Below are 18,734 nucleotides of genomic sequence, written 5' to 3' on the forward strand. Positions count from 1 at the left end.
TGAAAGTAAAACCCTTGGCTGGAGGTTGCACATGGTAACAAAAGCAGGCTTGGGTTTGAGTAAGTGGCAGGGAGGCTTCCCCTATCTTTAACTGTGCACTAATTCTAGTTCCTTTCTGGTGATATCTTAACCCTCCCTGGAGGGCATTCAATCCATCTGTTGACTTACCAATGGTCTTACCTCATCTGCAGTGCCTGACTATTAGAAAAGTCACATGACCTGTAGCATTTGCATCCATAGTAATGCTCCAGATGTCCCTAATTTCCCTTGGATTCTGTTGAAACTGAGTAGGGATCTTCTCTTCTCTCCCTTCCTACTTCAGAGCGCTCTGTGGGGCTCCTGCCCCGGCAAACCAAATGTCTGTCTCTTAATTTAATTCTTGGTGCAATAGAAGCTGCAAAGACGTGCCATGAACTAGGAGAATGGATTTTTGTATATTGCTCATACAGATTAAAGGCAAAATTTTCAGATTACTAAAAACTGGCTTACTTCATTTTGTTGAGTAAGAATGTATTAGCCAACACACCCAAGCAATCTGGTTCTTATCTGGTCCCCATTACTGTAGTGTGGGAGTGTTTCAGTGTTCAATGTATTTATCCTCAACACCCAGTGTGGTAGGGCAATGGTATCTCCATTTTATAGAGGAGGAACAGCGGCCCAGACATGCTAAGTGACCAGCCCAATGTGAGGCAAGCATGAACTGTGCAGCATCAACTCTATTCAGAGCTGGTTAGCTCCATTTTGCCACCCCTTTACACAATGGTATTGTGCTGTGAAGAGGGCCAAATTAACAACCCTTCAGCAGAAAAGCTAAAGCAGGGCACTGATTGCGTACACTTTCCCATAGTGACTTAGTTCTAGGGTTACCACCTTTGTGGCTTAAACTACCCACTAAAATCTAGGTGGTTTGAAAATTCTAAGCATTTCTAGGTGCTAACCTTAAACCAAGTTACTCTTACACTGTAGATCCAGGAAATTATCTGTGGTAAACATCCAAGATCTTCCTACATCTGCACCAGACCAGCTCAAAGACTACCACTAACGATCATGGTTTACAAGCCAATCCATGAGTTATGTTACTTCATTCAGTGAAGACACCACTAACCAATTACCAGTGATTGTAGGCAGGCCTGCCTTAAGACAGCAAGCTGAAGCTCAAAATGACTCTTCCCTGATGTTAATAATTTTGAAGGTGCATAAGAAGCAGGGAAGTGCACCAGGCAAGACCCAGCTCCTCTGAGCAGTAGTGAGATTGATGGACCCTGAGTTATCCCCAATTTCCAAGATGGTGTATGGGGAAGTGATTTATGCCCTGTAGATGAATCCCAGCTGGTAAAAGCATTGTCACCTTGAAATCTGGGCAGTTTCAAAGGAGTTTAATGGAGTGTGCTTGACCTGATTTCTGTAGTACTCTGGTGGGGTTTTTTTAAATCGTGAGCCTTTTAAAAATGTGTTTTGTCTGTCGCTGTGCCAAAACCTACAACCAGGTGAAGCTGCCTGGATACAAAGCACTGCCAAACACACAGGGAAATGATAAACCACCTCTTTCTAGTCTGTCTTTTCAACTCATTTGTTACTATAAGCAGCTAAAAACTTTCCCTTGGTGGAGGTAAGGGGACTCCAGTATATACTTAGCTGCAGCATGTGTGTAATCCCATCCCTCTTAAGTACTCTGCTGAATCTGGGCCATAAATCCAGCTTGTTTGACTTGCTTTCATTTATCCGTTCATTTATCCTCTCTTGTTTTGCTGTGCTGGTGCCTAAACTAAAAGAACTGGAGCCTTCCATCACGTATGCAACACTAGAAGGCAGTTCAGGATGAATCTGCTCTAGCAATTGAGCCATCTAATCTTTCTCTGTGACAATTGTTTGCAATTCCCATTCAGATGAAATTTAAGTACTCACTATAATGGGAGGAGCCCCTGTCCCTAAATTACAATGGAAAGCGAAAGCCCTTCAGTGGCTCTAAAAGAGTCTGGAGTGTTCATTAGAAGGAGAAGTGAACAAATGGTTTAAGGGTAAGTCAACATGTTCAATTGAAGGGTAAGTTTGAGGGGAAGGTCGGTAGGAGATATTAGTAGGTGGGAGGGTCTCTTTATGTTAACTAGAGGGGAGAGAGGACTGTACTTGCTTGGCTGGTGCACTTGGAGCTTCATGTTTATTTAATTCCTCAGCATGGATATTGGCAAAGTCTGGTCTGCTCTGTACAACTGTGGCCAGGCTTAACAGCATTATTAGCCTCTAGTGCACAGAGCTCCTCCACCCACGTTTACTATAACCACCCCAAATGCACCTCCGTACCGCTTGTTAGCCTTCCTGTGTGCAACTCTGAGCATGTGGCCCTAGCCTGTGTTCTCTTACTGATGCAGTGCTGGTGTAGAGGAGAGGGGCTTGCAAAGGCCGTGTGTGTCCTCCCAATGCTACCCCTCGTTGCGCCTGATCGCTGCTGGTGCAGAATGCTGTCAAGCTGCCCACACCACAGAATCAGGCAGGCCTACAATCAGCTAGGCTTGTTCCCAGCCCCCCAACCAGTGGTGAAGAACACAGCAATCATGCAAGATACAACCCTGTGGAAACAACAGATTGGAATAGATGTTTGGAGCGGGGATCTGCCTGGGAAGGGCCCAGAGGGATGTTATCTTGCTGGCAACACGAGAGGAGCCGTAAGATTAGGCACAAAACAAGAATAGAACTATCAGCAATAATATTAACTACCTCTGCCCCCCATACACACCTGATAGAACAACTGCTCAAACTCAGCTGCAATTATTTAATACGACTAGGAGAAGGGCAGTAAGTACAAGCCACTCCCTTCCATAAGGCCCTTTCCCCTTGACTTCAGGGCAGTCGCTTCCTACCAGGTCTATTGAGCAGCTTCCTTTCGGCAGGCTGATCTGCCCCTTGCCGTCTGTAGGGGTGGAGTAACCACGCTGCCACAGTTCTTATCTCCTGTTCAGATTTTACCATGTTCTGGATCTGGGAACGGTTCAGTAATACAAATAGCTCCTCGCTACTGCACTTGTCGGATCAAAGGAATCCCGCACAGCTACAGACAAGCTGCCATGTCCAAATCCCTTTGAAGCATCGCTCCTTTCCTGGAGTGGGTTCTACGCCAGCCACACTTACTGCTTCTACTCAGCTGGATGCTCCAGATCTGGCTCCAGCTCTCCCACCCACCTGCAGAGTGGTCCCTGCAGTTCAGCATGATACACTCAGCGCGGAGATTGCATCAGGGGAACTCATGAGGCAAAAAATGGTGACCATATTCAGCAGGGATAGTATGCCAATGTTTGGAGGCCTGGGTACAAGACCCCTGGAGCTGCTATTTGTATTACAATAGTGGCTGGATGTCCTACTGAGATCAGGGTCCCATTGTACAGCTCCTAACACAAACATAGTGAGAGATCATTCCTGCTCAGAAGAGCTCACAGTCTGAACAGACAAGGCAGAGAATAGGTGGGAGGCCCCAGATCATCACAGGTTATTTAGGTTCTCAACTTCAGTGGAAGTTAGGAACCTAAATACCTGTGAGCATTGCGGCAGGAGAGCTGGAATGATTTGGCAGCATATCCAGGAACAGAACTCAGATCTCTTTACACCCCAGTTCAGCACCCTACCCACTGGACCGCACTGTCTCTGGTCTTGGAACCTATCCGGATGTCCAGTCTGATTCACAATCACTGGGAATTCAGATTTCATGTTTGCTCCAATTTAACTAATATTTAAGCATGAACCTTGTGTCGTCATCTACACCAGTGCAAAGTAGGTATAAAATGCAACCAAATGGAATTAGCGGCTTTTAATGCCCACTTCATGCTGGTGTAAATGACATGAAGACATGCAGGGCAATGGAGAATCCAGTCCCATACATCTTTTCACCTCTCTTCATAAGACAGTCCCTCCAACCCCTTCATGACTCTTAATTCCCTTCAGTCTTTCTATGTCTCTAGGTGCTCAGAAGTGAATGCAGTTTTCTAGGTGCTATTTAATCAGGGTCATTCAGAGAGGGCTCCTCACTGGTACAATACTAATCATGAGAATCCAAGAAAACAAAAAACAAAAACTCTTTCCTTGCAAGAATGCATCCCTTGGTGGTATTGTTTGGCAAGGAAGCGTACTCTACTCAAGACAAGAAAGAATGGAAGTTAATCACTTAAGTGGATGTCACTCCCTGATTCTAAATGTTTGATAGTATCTTAATGCTTACTTGGGGTCAGAGAGAGCTTACGCTTTTGATGACAGATTTCCAGCGTACACTAGACCCTCACTACTCCCTGCTGCACTCCTTACACGGCTTGTAATTCACCTTCCCAAAACAGTGGTCTCTCCTTGCCTCTCAAAGATTCAACAGCAGCGTGTTGCTATTGAATCTCATTCCCCACTACATTTCTAACACACTAACTCTGCTGCGTCCAGGTACCGAGGCCTAGATCCTCAAAGGTATGAGGCTCCCAACTTTCACTGAAATGAATTGAAGTAAGGAGCTTAAATATCTTTGAAGATCTGGGCCCAAGTTACTAAGACCTTGTTGTTTCAGTATGTACCACGTCATGTCCAGCGTACGTTATGAAGTATCAGTGAGACGACTTGTGTGCAAAGTTACTGACACGTGCATGTATTTGCAGGATTGGGCCTTCAATCGACAATAATGTTGCCATGAAACTCAACAAAAAAAAGCCCGGTTTAGGGATTTGAACATACCCCTAACATGCAGTGTTAGGATCCCAAATGTTATAGCAATTGTACTAAGGCAGGAAGATCTGAAAGTGGCATTGATTCAGTTTTGCTGTCTGTCCTGAGTAAAATGTACAAAAGTCACACACAACTTAAAGGGGTGAGAATTAATCTGCATGACACCTGCCCTGGGTCAGCCCCTCCAAAAGAAAGGAGTACAGTATAAAACCCTAGATAGAGTTACCCAAATGAATGTGACTGTTCTCCATTATGAATTCAGTGATTTTACTGCAAAGCTCCCCATGCTTAAGAAACCGCAGAGATGATTTCTCAAGTGTCTCATTCATCCATCCATGCGCCTGCTCTTACAAGCTTTGTTAGCTGTAGCATGAACTGTAACATACCCCTTGCTAATAAAAATGTTTGTAATTCAGCTGTTCTGTTAGATCACTAACGCACGACCAAACAGCATTTTCACAATCTATTTCCCCATTTTACATCCCAGCTCAACAGTGTTAACCTGGGGCCTAAGAGGTTAGGCAACATGTCAACATAAATAATGCAATTATTCTATAAGTCTTTCCATAGAGGAGACATGAACAACTGTGAGCTGATGTTATCCAGCCAATCCTTTGATTATTTAAAGGAGTCCCTCGGGGAAGTTGAAGAGAAAGTAAGTTTCTAGTTCTCATGGTTGCAGAGAAAAGCCTGTGGAAACATGAACCCTAAAAGCTGAAAAAACCACAAGGGCAACAAAAAGGCCCCCGTTTTATTATTTTTAAAATCTCTTGATTGTGATGTTTATCTCATGATTGTGGGGGCCTGACTCCCTATATCCGAGTGCTTGGGAATAATGCTGGTGATGCTGGATGGGTCTGTCTGGACCCTGAAGAAGGGTGCTTTTAAAATTGAGTTAGTTCAATGGAGTTAGCCTTGTGGGGCAGCCACACAGCCAGCTGACACAGTTGTAAAGGTGTTAAATTGTGTCCACATGGGTGCAAAAGGAGATTTCCAATCATGTTAAGGTAACTCCGTTAAGCTAACTCAATTTTAAAGAGCACTTTTTTCCTTTGTGGAGATGGGGCCAAGGAGGTTGTTGTAACTGAGCTACCGGAATGTCATTTAAGTCTTTGCACAAAATATTTTCGAACATGAAATCACCACGTCGAAGGGTTGACTCACCTCTGGCATGCCTCCTTGTGGCTGGGTGTGGAGGAGCAGACTCTTCCTCTCTGGCACCCCCTGCTGACAGTTGTTTCTGGTTCTGTGGTGACCTGCCTCTTTTTGCGACTCAGCACTCTAGCCAGGTCCCGTTTTAGTTCCACGCCCCTTTCAGGGTACTCCACTCAAGTTCCAGTTTCTTCAACCCCTCTCCTGGGCTTAACAAAGACCCACAGGGTCCTCACCTGGGATCTTCTATGTAGATCGCTCAAAGAAAGCTCAAGTACTTCTAGTCCCACTCAACTAACTCCCAGGACTTTATCAACCCCTGTTTCGGGCTCACCATGGGGAAAAAACGCTCATCTCTGGCCAGCTTGGGACTCCCTCGGTCTGTCAACTCTGTACTAAACTCTCTTTCAGGCCTACCACCGTGAAACTCACCATCTCCTGTTGCCCTGTCTCTAGGGGCCTTCCCTGACACCCTCAGCGTCTCAGGCTTCCTTTCCCAGTCCCATGCCCTCCTTCCTCAAAGCTTCTTGCTGGGCCTCAGCCTAATGCCTGCAAAGTTCTTTCTTGCTCTTATTTCAGAGCATGGCCTCCCAGACTGCCTCCAGGCTCAGCCATCTCTAGTTCTGGCTCCAGGCCTCCCAGGCTTCTCTCGACCTTTAGCCCATGAGAGGAAACTACCAGCTGGTCTCCTGCCTGGACTTTTTTTCTCCCTGCGCTCCTTCTTTTATGAAGACCCCACTCCCTCCCGAGCTGGGTTTGATCACCAATTTTGCCTAACACCCCTCCAGGTGCTGCCCAGGGGCCTAATTGTGCTCAGGCTTTTGTTAGCCCAGGCTAAACTACTGTGGGGTTGATGCATCCAATCACACTCCAGCACATAGTTAATCTCCCCAGCACCGCTTTAGGCCTGTTCATTTTGGGCCCAATCCAAAGTCCAGGGAAGCCTGATTTAGACGCTCTTTGGCTCAGGACCTCGAGGCAAAGTCCAGTATTCCAGTTCTGCAGCTTTTCCCACTTTTACAGTTGCAAACCCATATAGCCACCCGCTCTGTCTCTGGATAATCTTTCTCCAGCTGGTCTTAAATAAGAGTTGGCGCTAAAACCAAGCATCCCTGCAGCTGCCTGGCAGAGCTGACTGGTTAACGTCTCCATTGGAGAAGGGGGAGAGAGAGAGCTCAGCTTGGTATAACAGGACACAAGAGGACGATAGCTATGATAAGGTTTATTTCAAATATTCCATTAGCAGTTAAATCATACAAAATGGCCCAAGCTTATAGGCAGAGCTGCTGGAATTTCACACTGATTCTTAGAAGCTGAAAACACTGGTTGCCCTTTAGAAGCTGTCTTTTATTTTTACTAGTAGGGGCAGGTATTGCTTGTACTTAAGGGCCTGGTCCAAAATCCATTGAAGTCAATGGAAAGGCTCCCGTTGACTTCCCTGCTGTGTTGGCGCAGAACCCTGCTGAGGAATGCTGCTAGAACTTGTAATATCTTGCCGAAAAAGGAACAGCACCTAGCGCTGGAAAGAAATGGGGCTGGCACTGCAGAGCACTGAGACTAATGCAGCTGTGGGCCTAGCATGGGAGAGAGGGTCCCTTGCAGAGCATTTGTGAGAAATAGAGATATTTTCCATGGTAGATACAGCCCGTCTTTTGGAAACAAACGGTCGCAGCCTCGTTACATTCACAGATCAGCTTCTGGCGGAGGGTTTTCTCACCTGAAAAATAAACCAGCAGGGACTCATGAGAACAGTACAGGAGAGCTCAGGGCAATTACCTTGAATCAACTGCTATAGCATATGCAGATCCTCTCATCGCATGCCTGAGTACTGCAGCCAAGCCACTGCATGTGTGGGAAAGTCACTTGGGGCCAATCCAAAGCCCATTGTAGTCCATGGGAACCTTTCTATGGACTGCAGTGGGTTTTGGCTCGGCCCCTTGCCTACCAGTCCTAACTGCTGCTTTACAGAGGTTTCTGTGATAACAACCTAGATGGTGCATAGAGCCTCTTCCCAAACAGGAAGCTCACGAATCCATAACTAGGTGCAGGGGGCCTGCGGTGAACGTCTCTCTCTGGTTTATGTTTGTTTGGAAAATGCCGCTGTTGAGAAGATTGGAACGATACGAGCCGGTCTGGAGCACCCCACTTTCTGCTGGCTGCAAAGCAGCTGGGCACACGCCATGTTGAGGAACGTGCTCAGTTCCTTTCTTGCACAGAGGATGAAATTCACCCTGGTGCAGAAGGCTGGCACGTATCCTACGCATCAGCTAAGTCTCATGCAAGACCTTAAAATAGCTTAAGCAGTACCTAGCCCTCATACTGGAGCCCTGCACAGAGGGGAATTTCACCCCAACACACTATTGGAGCACAAGGTTGGCATTTAGATTCTGCTCCCTGTCCCGGATTCCTATGCACCCAGCGACGACTGAATTTCCTGGGTGAGTGCCTCCTGGCAATAGACAATAGCCAGAAATCATGCGGCATGTGACACAGCTAGGGAGAGTGCAGACTCCCTGTTTGCCAACTTCTCCGAGTTGCTCTAGAAAACATATTCCCTCTGGTGCAGCAGGGCCCTGGGACTGTACTCAGCTCAAGGTGAAATTCACCCCAGGGCATGGGGCCACCAAAACGCCTTTGCTCCTCTTCAGTTTTTAAAATAAGGCATAAGCGGGGCTGAAATCGTGTAGAGGCCCTTGTCCTGACCCCTCTCTGTGGGGTGAGTTTCACCCATAGGGAAGCTTGTCTTGCTTAACCAGTCACCTGAATAATAATCGCAACCAGGATTTGTACAGCCTGCTCCCTATTTCAAGCACATTCCACTTGTTAACCAGTTGAATAGCATTTTCCAGCCTGCTAGTCTACGGGAGGAGTGGGGCCCAGAGACCGCCTGTCTCTACGGAGAGCAAACCCATTCCATTCATGCCTTGGTCTCTACATTCTCACTGCAGCCTATGTTGCCCCACGAGTAAGAATAAATTCCAATTTGGGATCACAGCCACGTACCAACAACTTCTTCTAGCAGCAGATGTGAGCATAACAGCACCTGGTGTGAACAGAGTCAGCATTAGTCCAGCGCTGGGGGGATGGCAGGAAAAACATGATTAGTTGTTATTTGAATTACAGTAGCACACCGGGTGCCTGAATGAGATCAGAGCGCCTGGGGAGGGAGTAGAAGCTGTGTGCACACAGCAAGGCCAAGGCTTGCCCCAAAGGGCTCACAATCTACAGTACATCTTCCTAGCAGAATATCGTAGCTGTTCTCATTCAGGGCCCCCAGGGAAAGTGGAGTGAAACACATGCCCTTACCATTCCCCTTCTGCAGAGCTACAACAAAGGGGATGATTAAATGCAGCTCATTGTTTGCCTCCCAACAATGCAGCATTTGCTTTGATCGATTTCCTGTTTCTCTGCTGTAACTAAGGTCTCCTGGCTGAGTCATTGCTCAGTGTTCTCAGGAGAGATTTGATCTCTAGTTGGAGGCCTATGCTTTGTTAGGCATGCTGGCCTGATCAGTGCAGACAGCAGATCAGGTAGTGTTGCAAGAGCTTATGGGCATGCTGGAGGGGGCGCCTCCTTGAGCAATCCGCATCACCTTGAGCATCCACAACTGTAATTGTGAAAAAGCCCAATAGAGACTTGAGGATGTGCGTTGAGTACAGGTGCCTTAACTCACAGACAGTTCAAACTAGCTAGCAGCTTCCTCTCAGATCAGATACACTCAAATGAATAAAATGTCAGGAGTAAAATACGTGAGTAGTTTTGATTTGGCATCTGGATACCATCAGATTAAAGTGGCAGCTGAGGACTGAGAACAAACTGCCTTTGTGACATGCTTTGGGTTGTTTCAATTCTTCAGAACGCCCTTCAGACTCATGAACGCACCAGGGGCATTTCAGAGGCTGGTGACTGGCCTTACCCAAGCTTTGAGAACTGAAGACATCCTCCCATACTTAGATGACTTCATTTGGTCCCACAAAACATGGGTGGGACATCTGGTAGGCGTGGGATGGGTCTTAGAGCTTCTTACGGAGCCAGGGTTTAAATTTGTACTAAACAAGTATCAGTTAGTGAGGAGTCACATCACCTTGTTTGGGCATAGAGTCAGCGGAGACCAAGAAGACTGGGCTACGAAGACACCTTTTGTTGTCTTTGCATATAACACCTGCTGGCACTCAACTATCCATTACTCGCCTTATGAGATGATTTTTGGACTCCACAAACCTATGCTTCCCTCAGACTTGATATTCACCTACATAGCTGAGAGACAAGGTGGAGTCTTGTATCAATGACAGCATTCCTGAAGGTGGACGAACAAGTGAGCCAGAAGCAGGTTTTGGAGCCAATCACCCCTTGTGGTTCCTTGATTCCCTTGAAATGCCCCTTTTCTCTGAGTTCCTAGCATGCCACTGGGGTTTGAAGGTAAATGCCAGTAGTTAAACAATGCACACTGACAGAATAGTTACTCCTCGGGGGGGGGGGGGGTCAGCCCACTCTGACTGATTGCTACTGAACTAAATCATCATCATGATCTTCTGTGGGTATCTACCAAGCATCTTAAAGCTCTTCATAATAGTGGACATGCAGTAACCTCATTTTACCTGTGGACAGATTGAAGGACTGAGAGGTTAAGTGACACAATTCCTTGGTAGTAGAACCCAGCTCTCCTGATTCCCAGTCCTGTGCTCTGACCACTTGTCCAGGTTGCTGCCCTCAGTAACAAATCAAGGGCCATGCTGATGATTCCAGTTCTGGAGGGGAGGAGGGCAGCATGGGCACTGAACGATGGTAGCACTTCCCAGTGTCCTTAGCGCCTGTGCTCTGACTTACCGGTTGATCTCCTTTATTGACTCTAGGGATACTCCCTGTCCACAGTAGCATCCCTAACCACGGTAATACAGAATGGTGTTTTGCCCAGTCGCCCACCAAGTCTCGTCTTCAAGCGGAGTCAGGTTACTGCATGCCGAGGGCAGGACTGCAACCAAAGAGCTGGGGATAATTAAACTGTGTCTAAAGGGACATCGGGGAAAAACACCCCCTGACTCTCATGTTAGTTCTACTGCATCCCACTCCTGGCTCTCTGATCATTCTGTAGGCAGGGCCTGAATTACCTAACGAGCGTGGGGAGCTCTATCCCCTCAGAACGCAGGGTTGTAATCAGGAATCTCACCCACAGCTCCCCCATACCCCTCCTATGGACTGCTGGGTCCTTGCATCATCGACTCAGGGTAGTACCCACTCGCCCCCTCGTTTCCACACCAGCTAGTCCAGCAACGCAGTGTCCTCTGCAGAATGCAGGGAGTGCCAGAGATGAGAACCATTTCCTAACCTGGTGCAGATAAAGTTAACTGTGCCTAAAACTGGTGCCCCGGTTGTGCTGCACTCTGTACGTACACAGCATCTTCCCTGGACAGCTCCCAAGCTCAGGAGACAGGACAGACACAGGGGGAACCAGAGGCACAGACGGTCCGTGGCAGAGTCTGCCATCCAGCCGAGGGCCCCGTCCACTAGACCAGCGGTGTGCAAACTTTCCCAGCCACGCCCGCCCCTTACCATTCGCAGCATTCGTGGCACTCGCCCACCCGTTACTTGTAATCTGGCGTAAACCCTTACTTCTGCGCTGCTGCTGGAGAGCGGCAGCTACCGGAGAGTGGCAGCTGCCAGCCGGGGCGTTCTTGTTATTTGCAGGGCGGGAGGACTATGGTTTTCAATCTCACTCCTGTCCCGCCATGCAATACCCAATCTATTTTTATCCCACTCCTGCTATTATGGCAGCAGGTCCTGCAGCACGCACAGGATCCCAGTTTCTTTGCACCACCCCCCGCCCCCCATGAACCTCTTGCACCCCCATCCCCCCCAGTTTGCACACCATTTCACTAGACTACTTTGTCTCAAGCAAACCATTAAGGCTTTTTATGACAGCAGCTTCTAGGCAATGTCAGAGTTTACAGAAATATCAGGAGAGTTAAAACCATGCCCCAGGCTTGGGTATTTACTTACAGCACAGGAAAAGTACAGTGATGCCAGGCAAATGCTTCATTTCAATTGGGAGAGGTTAGAGAAGAAAATAACCGTCCAGCCAGGGAAAGCGGTAAACATTAAAGAGAGCCTAGCATGCAGTGCCAAGTACTAACTGTACCTTTATTGCTGTTGATTACATGGCCATTCCATAGCTCCACTCCTCCTTATTAAACTAAAGAAAGAAAGGAGGTACAAATATTTACAATTCTCACCAATATGTATTTGTTAGGCAGCAGCGTGTCTGGGATTCCCGGACACTGTTGCCATAGGGGTTTAGGCCCAGATCCACAAAGGTAATTTGGCACCTAACTCGCATAGAAGCCCTTTGAGGAGTTGAGCCTTCGTGTTTTTGCCGTGGGTCTAATGGGGCGTGAGAGCCGCATTGTGAAATGCAAAACTACCCCCCAGTCAAAGTTTTCCCCACATTTTGAGTCTCAACAATGGGCCTGTTTTTTCACAGAACGTTTTGCAAAATAGGTTTCATTGTCTTTCTAGGATCAGTGTGTGTGACTTTGTGACTAAAAATGAGTTCCCATGGATCCGATTTTCAAACCTCAGTGCCTGAGTTTTGCATGCAAAATATTCCTGTGCCAAAGCATAAGGCAGCATGCCAAAGCATGCACTGAGGTACCCAAAATGGGCATTAATGCCTCCAGCGTGCGTCCTTATGAACACAAACACAGGAACCTTTTGCATTTCCCAGCCCCCTGTTCTGTACATGCAATTCCACCTTTGCAGGAGTATGTGTCGCTTTGCTGTAGCTAGAGATACTGCTGATGGGAAGGCAGAAAGGACACAGGAGCTTTTGTTCCCAGAACGTTTTTCTGCTGGTTTGGGGGAAATATTAAGCAGTATCTTCTCTTTGTACCTGCCCTGGGTAAAAACTGAGTCATGCTTTGTGTGTGGCCTCACCCATCCTTGCCTGAGGCACTTCCACAGAAGAGGGCTGATGCCAGGTATAGAAATCAGTCAGCCCTATGCTTTCCACTCCAGAGGTCTCTTGGCTCCAGTGGTTCCCAACAATGCTTGCAACTGAGGGTAAGAGTGGGCCAGGTCATGGCCCGGAGGGCTGCTTTGTGATTAGTATTGCACTAGTCTTCACAGCAACACCCAACCTGAGCAGTGCCCCATTGTGCTGCACAAACCCTGCTCTAAAAAATCCTTGGGGGGAGGGGGGCGGGAGGGGGGGAATCGGTTCAACAGACTGTCCTGCGCTGCAGAATAAGGTGTTCTGCTCACTTTTATTTAGAAGCAAAGGAAAGGGAACAGCATGGTAACTAAAGTGAAGGAAATGAATCTGTAACCAGAATATTAAACAATGGGGAGCTTATGCCAGCAATCCTAGGAGAATCCCAGTTCAACCAAATGGTCCGTAGTCACCATTTTTAGTACTGTAGTATTATATATATCCCAGTAGCACTTCTAGGACAAACTGAGATCAAAGCCCTATCATGCTAGGTGCTGTACAAACACATAGGAAGAGACAGTCCCTTACACTCTACAGTCACAGGCAAAGAAAGGACTATTATCCCCATGTTACAGAGGGGCAAACTGAGGCATAGAACGATTATAGCCCAGATTCATAAAAGTACTTAGGCACCTAAGTCCCATGGGTTCCAATGGGAGTTAGGTGCCTAAGTGCCTTTTAAAATCTGCACTTGGCCAAGGTCACACAGGAAGTCAGTGCCAGAGCCAGGAATTGAACCCAACCCAGTATCTCAACCATCCTTCCTATATTGGTGACCAGCCATCTGACGTGGTTCTCTTCTGGTCTGGTCTGCTCTAGTGACCCACTTTAAGGTAGAGCTGCTGGACTATTTAAAAGCAGTTCCCTGGAATTTCTCTTGTCCTCTGTAGCAAAGCACTCAGAGGTCACAGTCCATTCTACAGTCCCACTCCTGGCTCACTGGTCCTGGGGAAACAGCATGTGCAAACTCTTGTCAGCTGGGGGTCAGTAAAATAATGGGCTGGGGACAGGGTGGCCCCTAGCACCTGGGTGTGAATCCTGTGCACTTGCTGTCTCGGTAGCGAACGTAGCGGCTGTTGAACGTCTTCAGGTTCCTTTCCAGGCAGAGAGTTGTGCTCTTGTCACAATCACAGACCTGTTCTTCGCACCAGCTCCCCAAAGCTGCCAAGACAGAGAGAGAGAGAGACGCGCACGGTTTTCATGGGACAATCGCGGCGACGAGGAGGAAGGGGACTAATTCTCAGGGCCTGACTTCCCACTGGCCCTGTGGAGTCACTTACACTTGGGCTGTGCGAGTGCGAAGTGGGTATGGAGTACTGCTACAGGCATCCTCACTCACACTGGTGGTAAGTTACATTGGATTGGATGAGATCTTAAAAAGTGAGCTCCTCACACCCCCTCACAGTCAACTGCATGGACCCCAATTTACCTACATCAGCTGGATGAGGGGCCAAAGTCACTGGGTCAGAAGCTGAACCAGGGCTTTCAAAGAATCAAGGTGTTGCAACTCCATTACTTATGAGCCATTAATGCACTTCTTTGGTCCATGACACAAGGAGAGACAGCCAGAGTCCTTCCACGGACCCTGGTGCTACCCTCCCCTCCGAACCCTTCTCTTCTGGATCAATGATAAGGCCAAGGAGGAGGCCGAGCGAGAAAGGCAAAGAGCCAAACCAGTGTGCTGATTAGAGAGTAGAAGCAAAGCACATCCCAACCTGACCACGGGGAGAGAACTCACCACACAGGATGTCTCCGTCCTTGTAGGTGTAACTATATCGCTGTCTGTTCCCATAACATCCATTAGCTTTTAGCCTTTTGTAACAGCAGTGATGAGCTCGGCAGCACCTCCAGGGAGAAGGAAGAGCAGAGGCACACGTCAAAGGTCTGCTTACAATGAAAGAGACTATCATCCAGTATAGACTATCTTTTCTATGCAAGCATTTTTCACTAGGAGGGTGGTGAAGCACTGGAATGGGTTACCTAGGGAGGTGGTTGAATCTCCTTCCTGAGAGGTTTTTAAGGTCAGGATTGACAAAGCCCTGGCTGGGATGATTTAGTTGGGGATTGGTCCTGCTTTGAGCAGGGGGTTGGACTAGATGACCTCCTGAGGCCCCTTCCAACCCTGATATTCTATGGCCATTGCCTAAGCATTTGTTGGATTTACTGTACATATCCAGGACATTCCCACTAATGCATGTATTTGTTCATGTCTGAATCAGGGCCATATCTAACCATAACTAAGGATCACAAATGCTGTGGTAGAAATTGAGCTTTCTGCAGAAGGCAGTGAGCATCTTAAGAGACTTTCCATCCAGTTGGTCTCCTGCAAAGGACCCTTGATAGTAAACTCTGCTGCACTTTATAGGGATATTTAAGCATTTGACCAGTCCCATGGGAATTACAGTGCTGCTTGAGGAATGATATATTTAAAAAAAAATCTAGTGGCAATTTACCAATCTGTTGCATCCTTCGGTTCCCCTCTGCCGTCAGACCCGCAGTAGCAGCCGTACCCATAATAACTGAGGATGGCACTTTTTCTCGTGGCTTGATTAATCATCTTTCGAAACTCCAGAAGACTCCCCTGTGCCCCAGACAGACCTGCAAACCAGCAAGAGCACTAGGAAGGCTGGCTTCCTCTAAAGGAAAGATCACTCCCCTGTCTCCTGTTGTTAATGCACATGGGGAGCACACTGCATGGATGAAAGAACACGGAGCTGAATCCTTGGGGTTAGCATGTGGCTTTAATGCCACAGCCCTTTGGTAGGGGGCGCTGTGGTGGTGCACTGCTCTACACGGGGCACCCAGACAGCTTGTGCCCTCTACTGGTGTGTTCCTTGCAAAGGGGATGCACAATCCTCATTCCAGCCTTTAGACTGGCATAGATGCTTCCCACAGTTGCACTGCTCTTGCTCTGGGGACCGGCACAGGAGGACGCAGGGCCAGGACACCAACTCCTCCCTGCCCCCTTTGTCCAGCTCATTCTCCTGTGGGAGAGCAGGAATCCACAGCCCTTCCCCGGAGCACAGGGACTTGTACTGCAAGAGGCCCCTGTGCAGCAATGCTAGGGGCAAGGTGAACACCTTACCCGCTCCCCTGCGGTTACACAGCTGTGTGGGGCCATGCACAAGCTGGGGCCTGAGGCTTTAATATGCCTCACTTGGGTAAAGCTCCCAGTGACCTCAGTGTGGGCCTCGCTCAGTTAAGGGCTGAATAAACCCGACATCCAGACCCCGTGCTGCGGCCAAGTGCACAAAGCACTGAGCCTCACTTGCACTGCCCTGAGGCTGGGGATTCTGCTCTGAGGGGGGCCTGCTGGATACAGAGCAGAGGCGATCGCATAATTAGCCTTGACTAGGGAGTCACTAGTTTGCTGTACTCACTGCAGGCAATCAGCAAGATGACTGCAAAGAGATTCCTCATCTTTGTGCAGGACCTGGGAGAGGAAACACCCGGATCTTTCACTCAGGCAAACAACTCTGTCGTATCGATCTCTGGATCTGCTCCAGTTAGCAGGCAGGCTTCGGATAGCTGGCTGCTGCTGAGAGGATAGAGGGGCAAGTCCGAACTTCTGAAGCACGAACCCACTCATCGCAATGAGTCAAAGCCCTGTACAGGATGCTACTGTTTGTAGTGATCTAGCTCAATCAGTGTATCTACCTGAGCTGGAAATTATACCTCCAGCTGCATTGTAGACATGCTTTAGTGAACCCCGAGGTCCCAAAGCCAGTCTCAGCTGCAGTGAAGGGTGGGAAGTCTGTCCCAAGTACAGAGAACTAGTTGTACAGAGAACTATGGTTACCAGTTAGAAGGAATAACCCACAATGACACACAAGCAGAAGCTACAACTTGTCAGAATGGGCATCAGCTGCTTGATCCCATAATGCAAGAAAAAGAACAGTAAATAATATCTATCGCACCAATCACCATAATACCTAACCACTTCCCAGGTAAATGAATTAGTGTAGCAAGGTCCCTACTAGAGGGCAGTCTCTTTTGGAAAGCACTCACCTCCTCTGGGCTTGGGAAAAGCTTGGCAGCTGGAGTAACACCTGATGTGTGCTAGCCACTGGTTGCCCTTATATTCTCCACTCTGTCCCTCCCACTGCTACCCCAGCCAGGTGGATCTTGTTCTCCAAGGTCCATCATCCAGGATGATCCAGATGAGTGGTGAGGTCTGTAATAGAAGGCGTCGCCCATTTCCCTCTTTCCTCTGGGTCTGAAGGACTCTTCCATTGTATTTAAGCCAGGATGAGCGATCATGCTGAAGACCCCCAGTAGAGACTCCCAGTCTCTGTCTGGCAATTTCACACTGCTCCTTTCTGAACACTTCCACTGTGCTAGAAACTCCCAGGCTGGAGTTTCACACCTGTTTGGCAGAGTCTCTGCATTCTGATGCCAGTTTGGCAAGAAACTATTCCCCCCCGCCCCCATCCCGAACAATGAAGAATGATCACGGCCCCACTGAAGTTACCGGGAGTTTTGCCATTGACGTCAATGGGGTCAAGATTTCACCCCGTGCTGGACTGTCCGAGGGAACAACACCTGAAAAAGGCCAAAATCATGGCTACCCAATGGAAGTTTGGCCTGCGTGAGGACTGCAGGTTTATGTTTAACCACAGCTAAATGGTGGTGGTGGTGCTACCACCATAGGCCAAGATGTGAAGGGGATTAACACAGCAAAAATACCCTCCCACTGCAGTTATTCCCAATCAGTTTGTACAGCACCAAGTGCAGGACGGTCCTAGGCCTAGCTCCTCCGAGGTATTTAGGTTCCTAACTCTCATTGATTTCAGTGGGAGGTCGGTGTTGAAATACTTTAAGGCGCCGAGCCTTGATCCATGACTAGTGCTCCTAGGTGTTACAATAATCCAGAACTAACTACTCATACGAGATTCTTCACATTGACATGGAGTTATTGTCAACCTTTTCATGCCCAAATTCGGAAAGGGTTTTCATCATCCGTTCCCACGGCTATTCCAACTGCTGATTTGTTCTGCTGAGTGCGCTAAATCATGGGGCACACAGCAGTGGAGCCCCCCAGGCCGGGGTGGCAATTCCTATCTTAATTGACAATAGGCAGCCCAGGTGCACAGACAGTAAAGAGCATGCAGACAACCTGTGGTCAGAGGAATTGAGACAGTCACAATAGTTCAAGTCAGTATGTAGGTGCCAACAGCTGTAAGATCCAGAACAACCACCTGTCCCCTGTCCCTTATGTCCTGATTTATCTCCATCACACTTCAGGGGAGCTGTGAGGGATTAGCAGCGCCTTCATATTGAGTTGCACAGGTCGCTCAGCTCCAGCGAGTCTCAACAATGCTTGTAACTTGAGGCTAAGGATGGATTTCAAGCTGGGGTTGTTATAGTAACTGGATGAAAATAATCTACTTTTAATGCACTTCGGGACAAATTCACCTGCTAAAATCCCATTGATGGCAGTGAGACCTGGATCTGGGTTCATGGACTGGGCAGAACTGTCTGGCTGAAGGTTCCTGGAGGAGTGGAGGCTGTAGATGATTTGAGATCCAGATTTTTCTGCATCAGCTATCGAGCAGATATCATTTAAAAACAACAACAAAACACTGCTTAACCTTTAGTCCTGCACTGTATGTACTGTGTGTGTGAGCTGCATTGTCTACTATAGAACATAAACTCCGTGAAACAGATACGACGTCGGCCTTTACGTCTGTGCACTGCGGAGCACGCTGGTGGCTTTCAATAATTAAATGATAATAAGGGCATAAGCATGTGTCACCCTACTGCAGGATATGTTGCCAGGTGGAGAACCCAGCCACTCCTATCCTTTCTGTCCCACTGGGCTCTTTGCTTCAGTGCTTGAGAACAATGCTTGGGTTTGAAGGTAAAACTACATGAGGTCCAAGTGTTTGCACTTTCATTGCACCGA

At 48.0% G+C, this 18,734-nt stretch overlaps 1 protein-coding gene across 1 annotated transcript in view; it reads right to left on the reverse strand.

Annotated features, from left to right (window-relative positions):
• Window positions 1-13,277: 13,277 nt before the first annotated feature.
• LOC142000830 (basic phospholipase A2 homolog Gln49-PLA2-like) overlaps window positions 13,278-18,734 on the reverse strand; it is a 61,107-nt gene continuing 55,650 nt past the window's right edge. Inside the window, exons 3-6 of the mRNA XM_074975441.1 lie at window positions 16,210-16,367; window positions 15,283-15,427; window positions 14,568-14,674; window positions 13,278-13,990 (exon numbers count right to left, since the gene is read on the reverse strand). Coding sequence (XP_074831542.1) covers window positions 13,848-13,990; window positions 14,568-14,674; window positions 15,283-15,427; window positions 16,210-16,249 — 435 coding nt within the window. The 5' untranslated portion in view covers window positions 16,250-16,367 and the 3' untranslated portion in view covers window positions 13,278-13,847. The remainder of the gene's footprint in view (window positions 13,991-14,567; window positions 14,675-15,282; window positions 15,428-16,209; window positions 16,368-18,734) is intronic.

The sequence above is a fragment of the Natator depressus genome, chromosome 18, assembly GCF_965152275.1.
Source record: "Natator depressus isolate rNatDep1 chromosome 18, rNatDep2.hap1, whole genome shotgun sequence".
Lineage (NCBI taxonomy): Eukaryota > Metazoa > Chordata > Testudines > Cheloniidae > Natator > Natator depressus.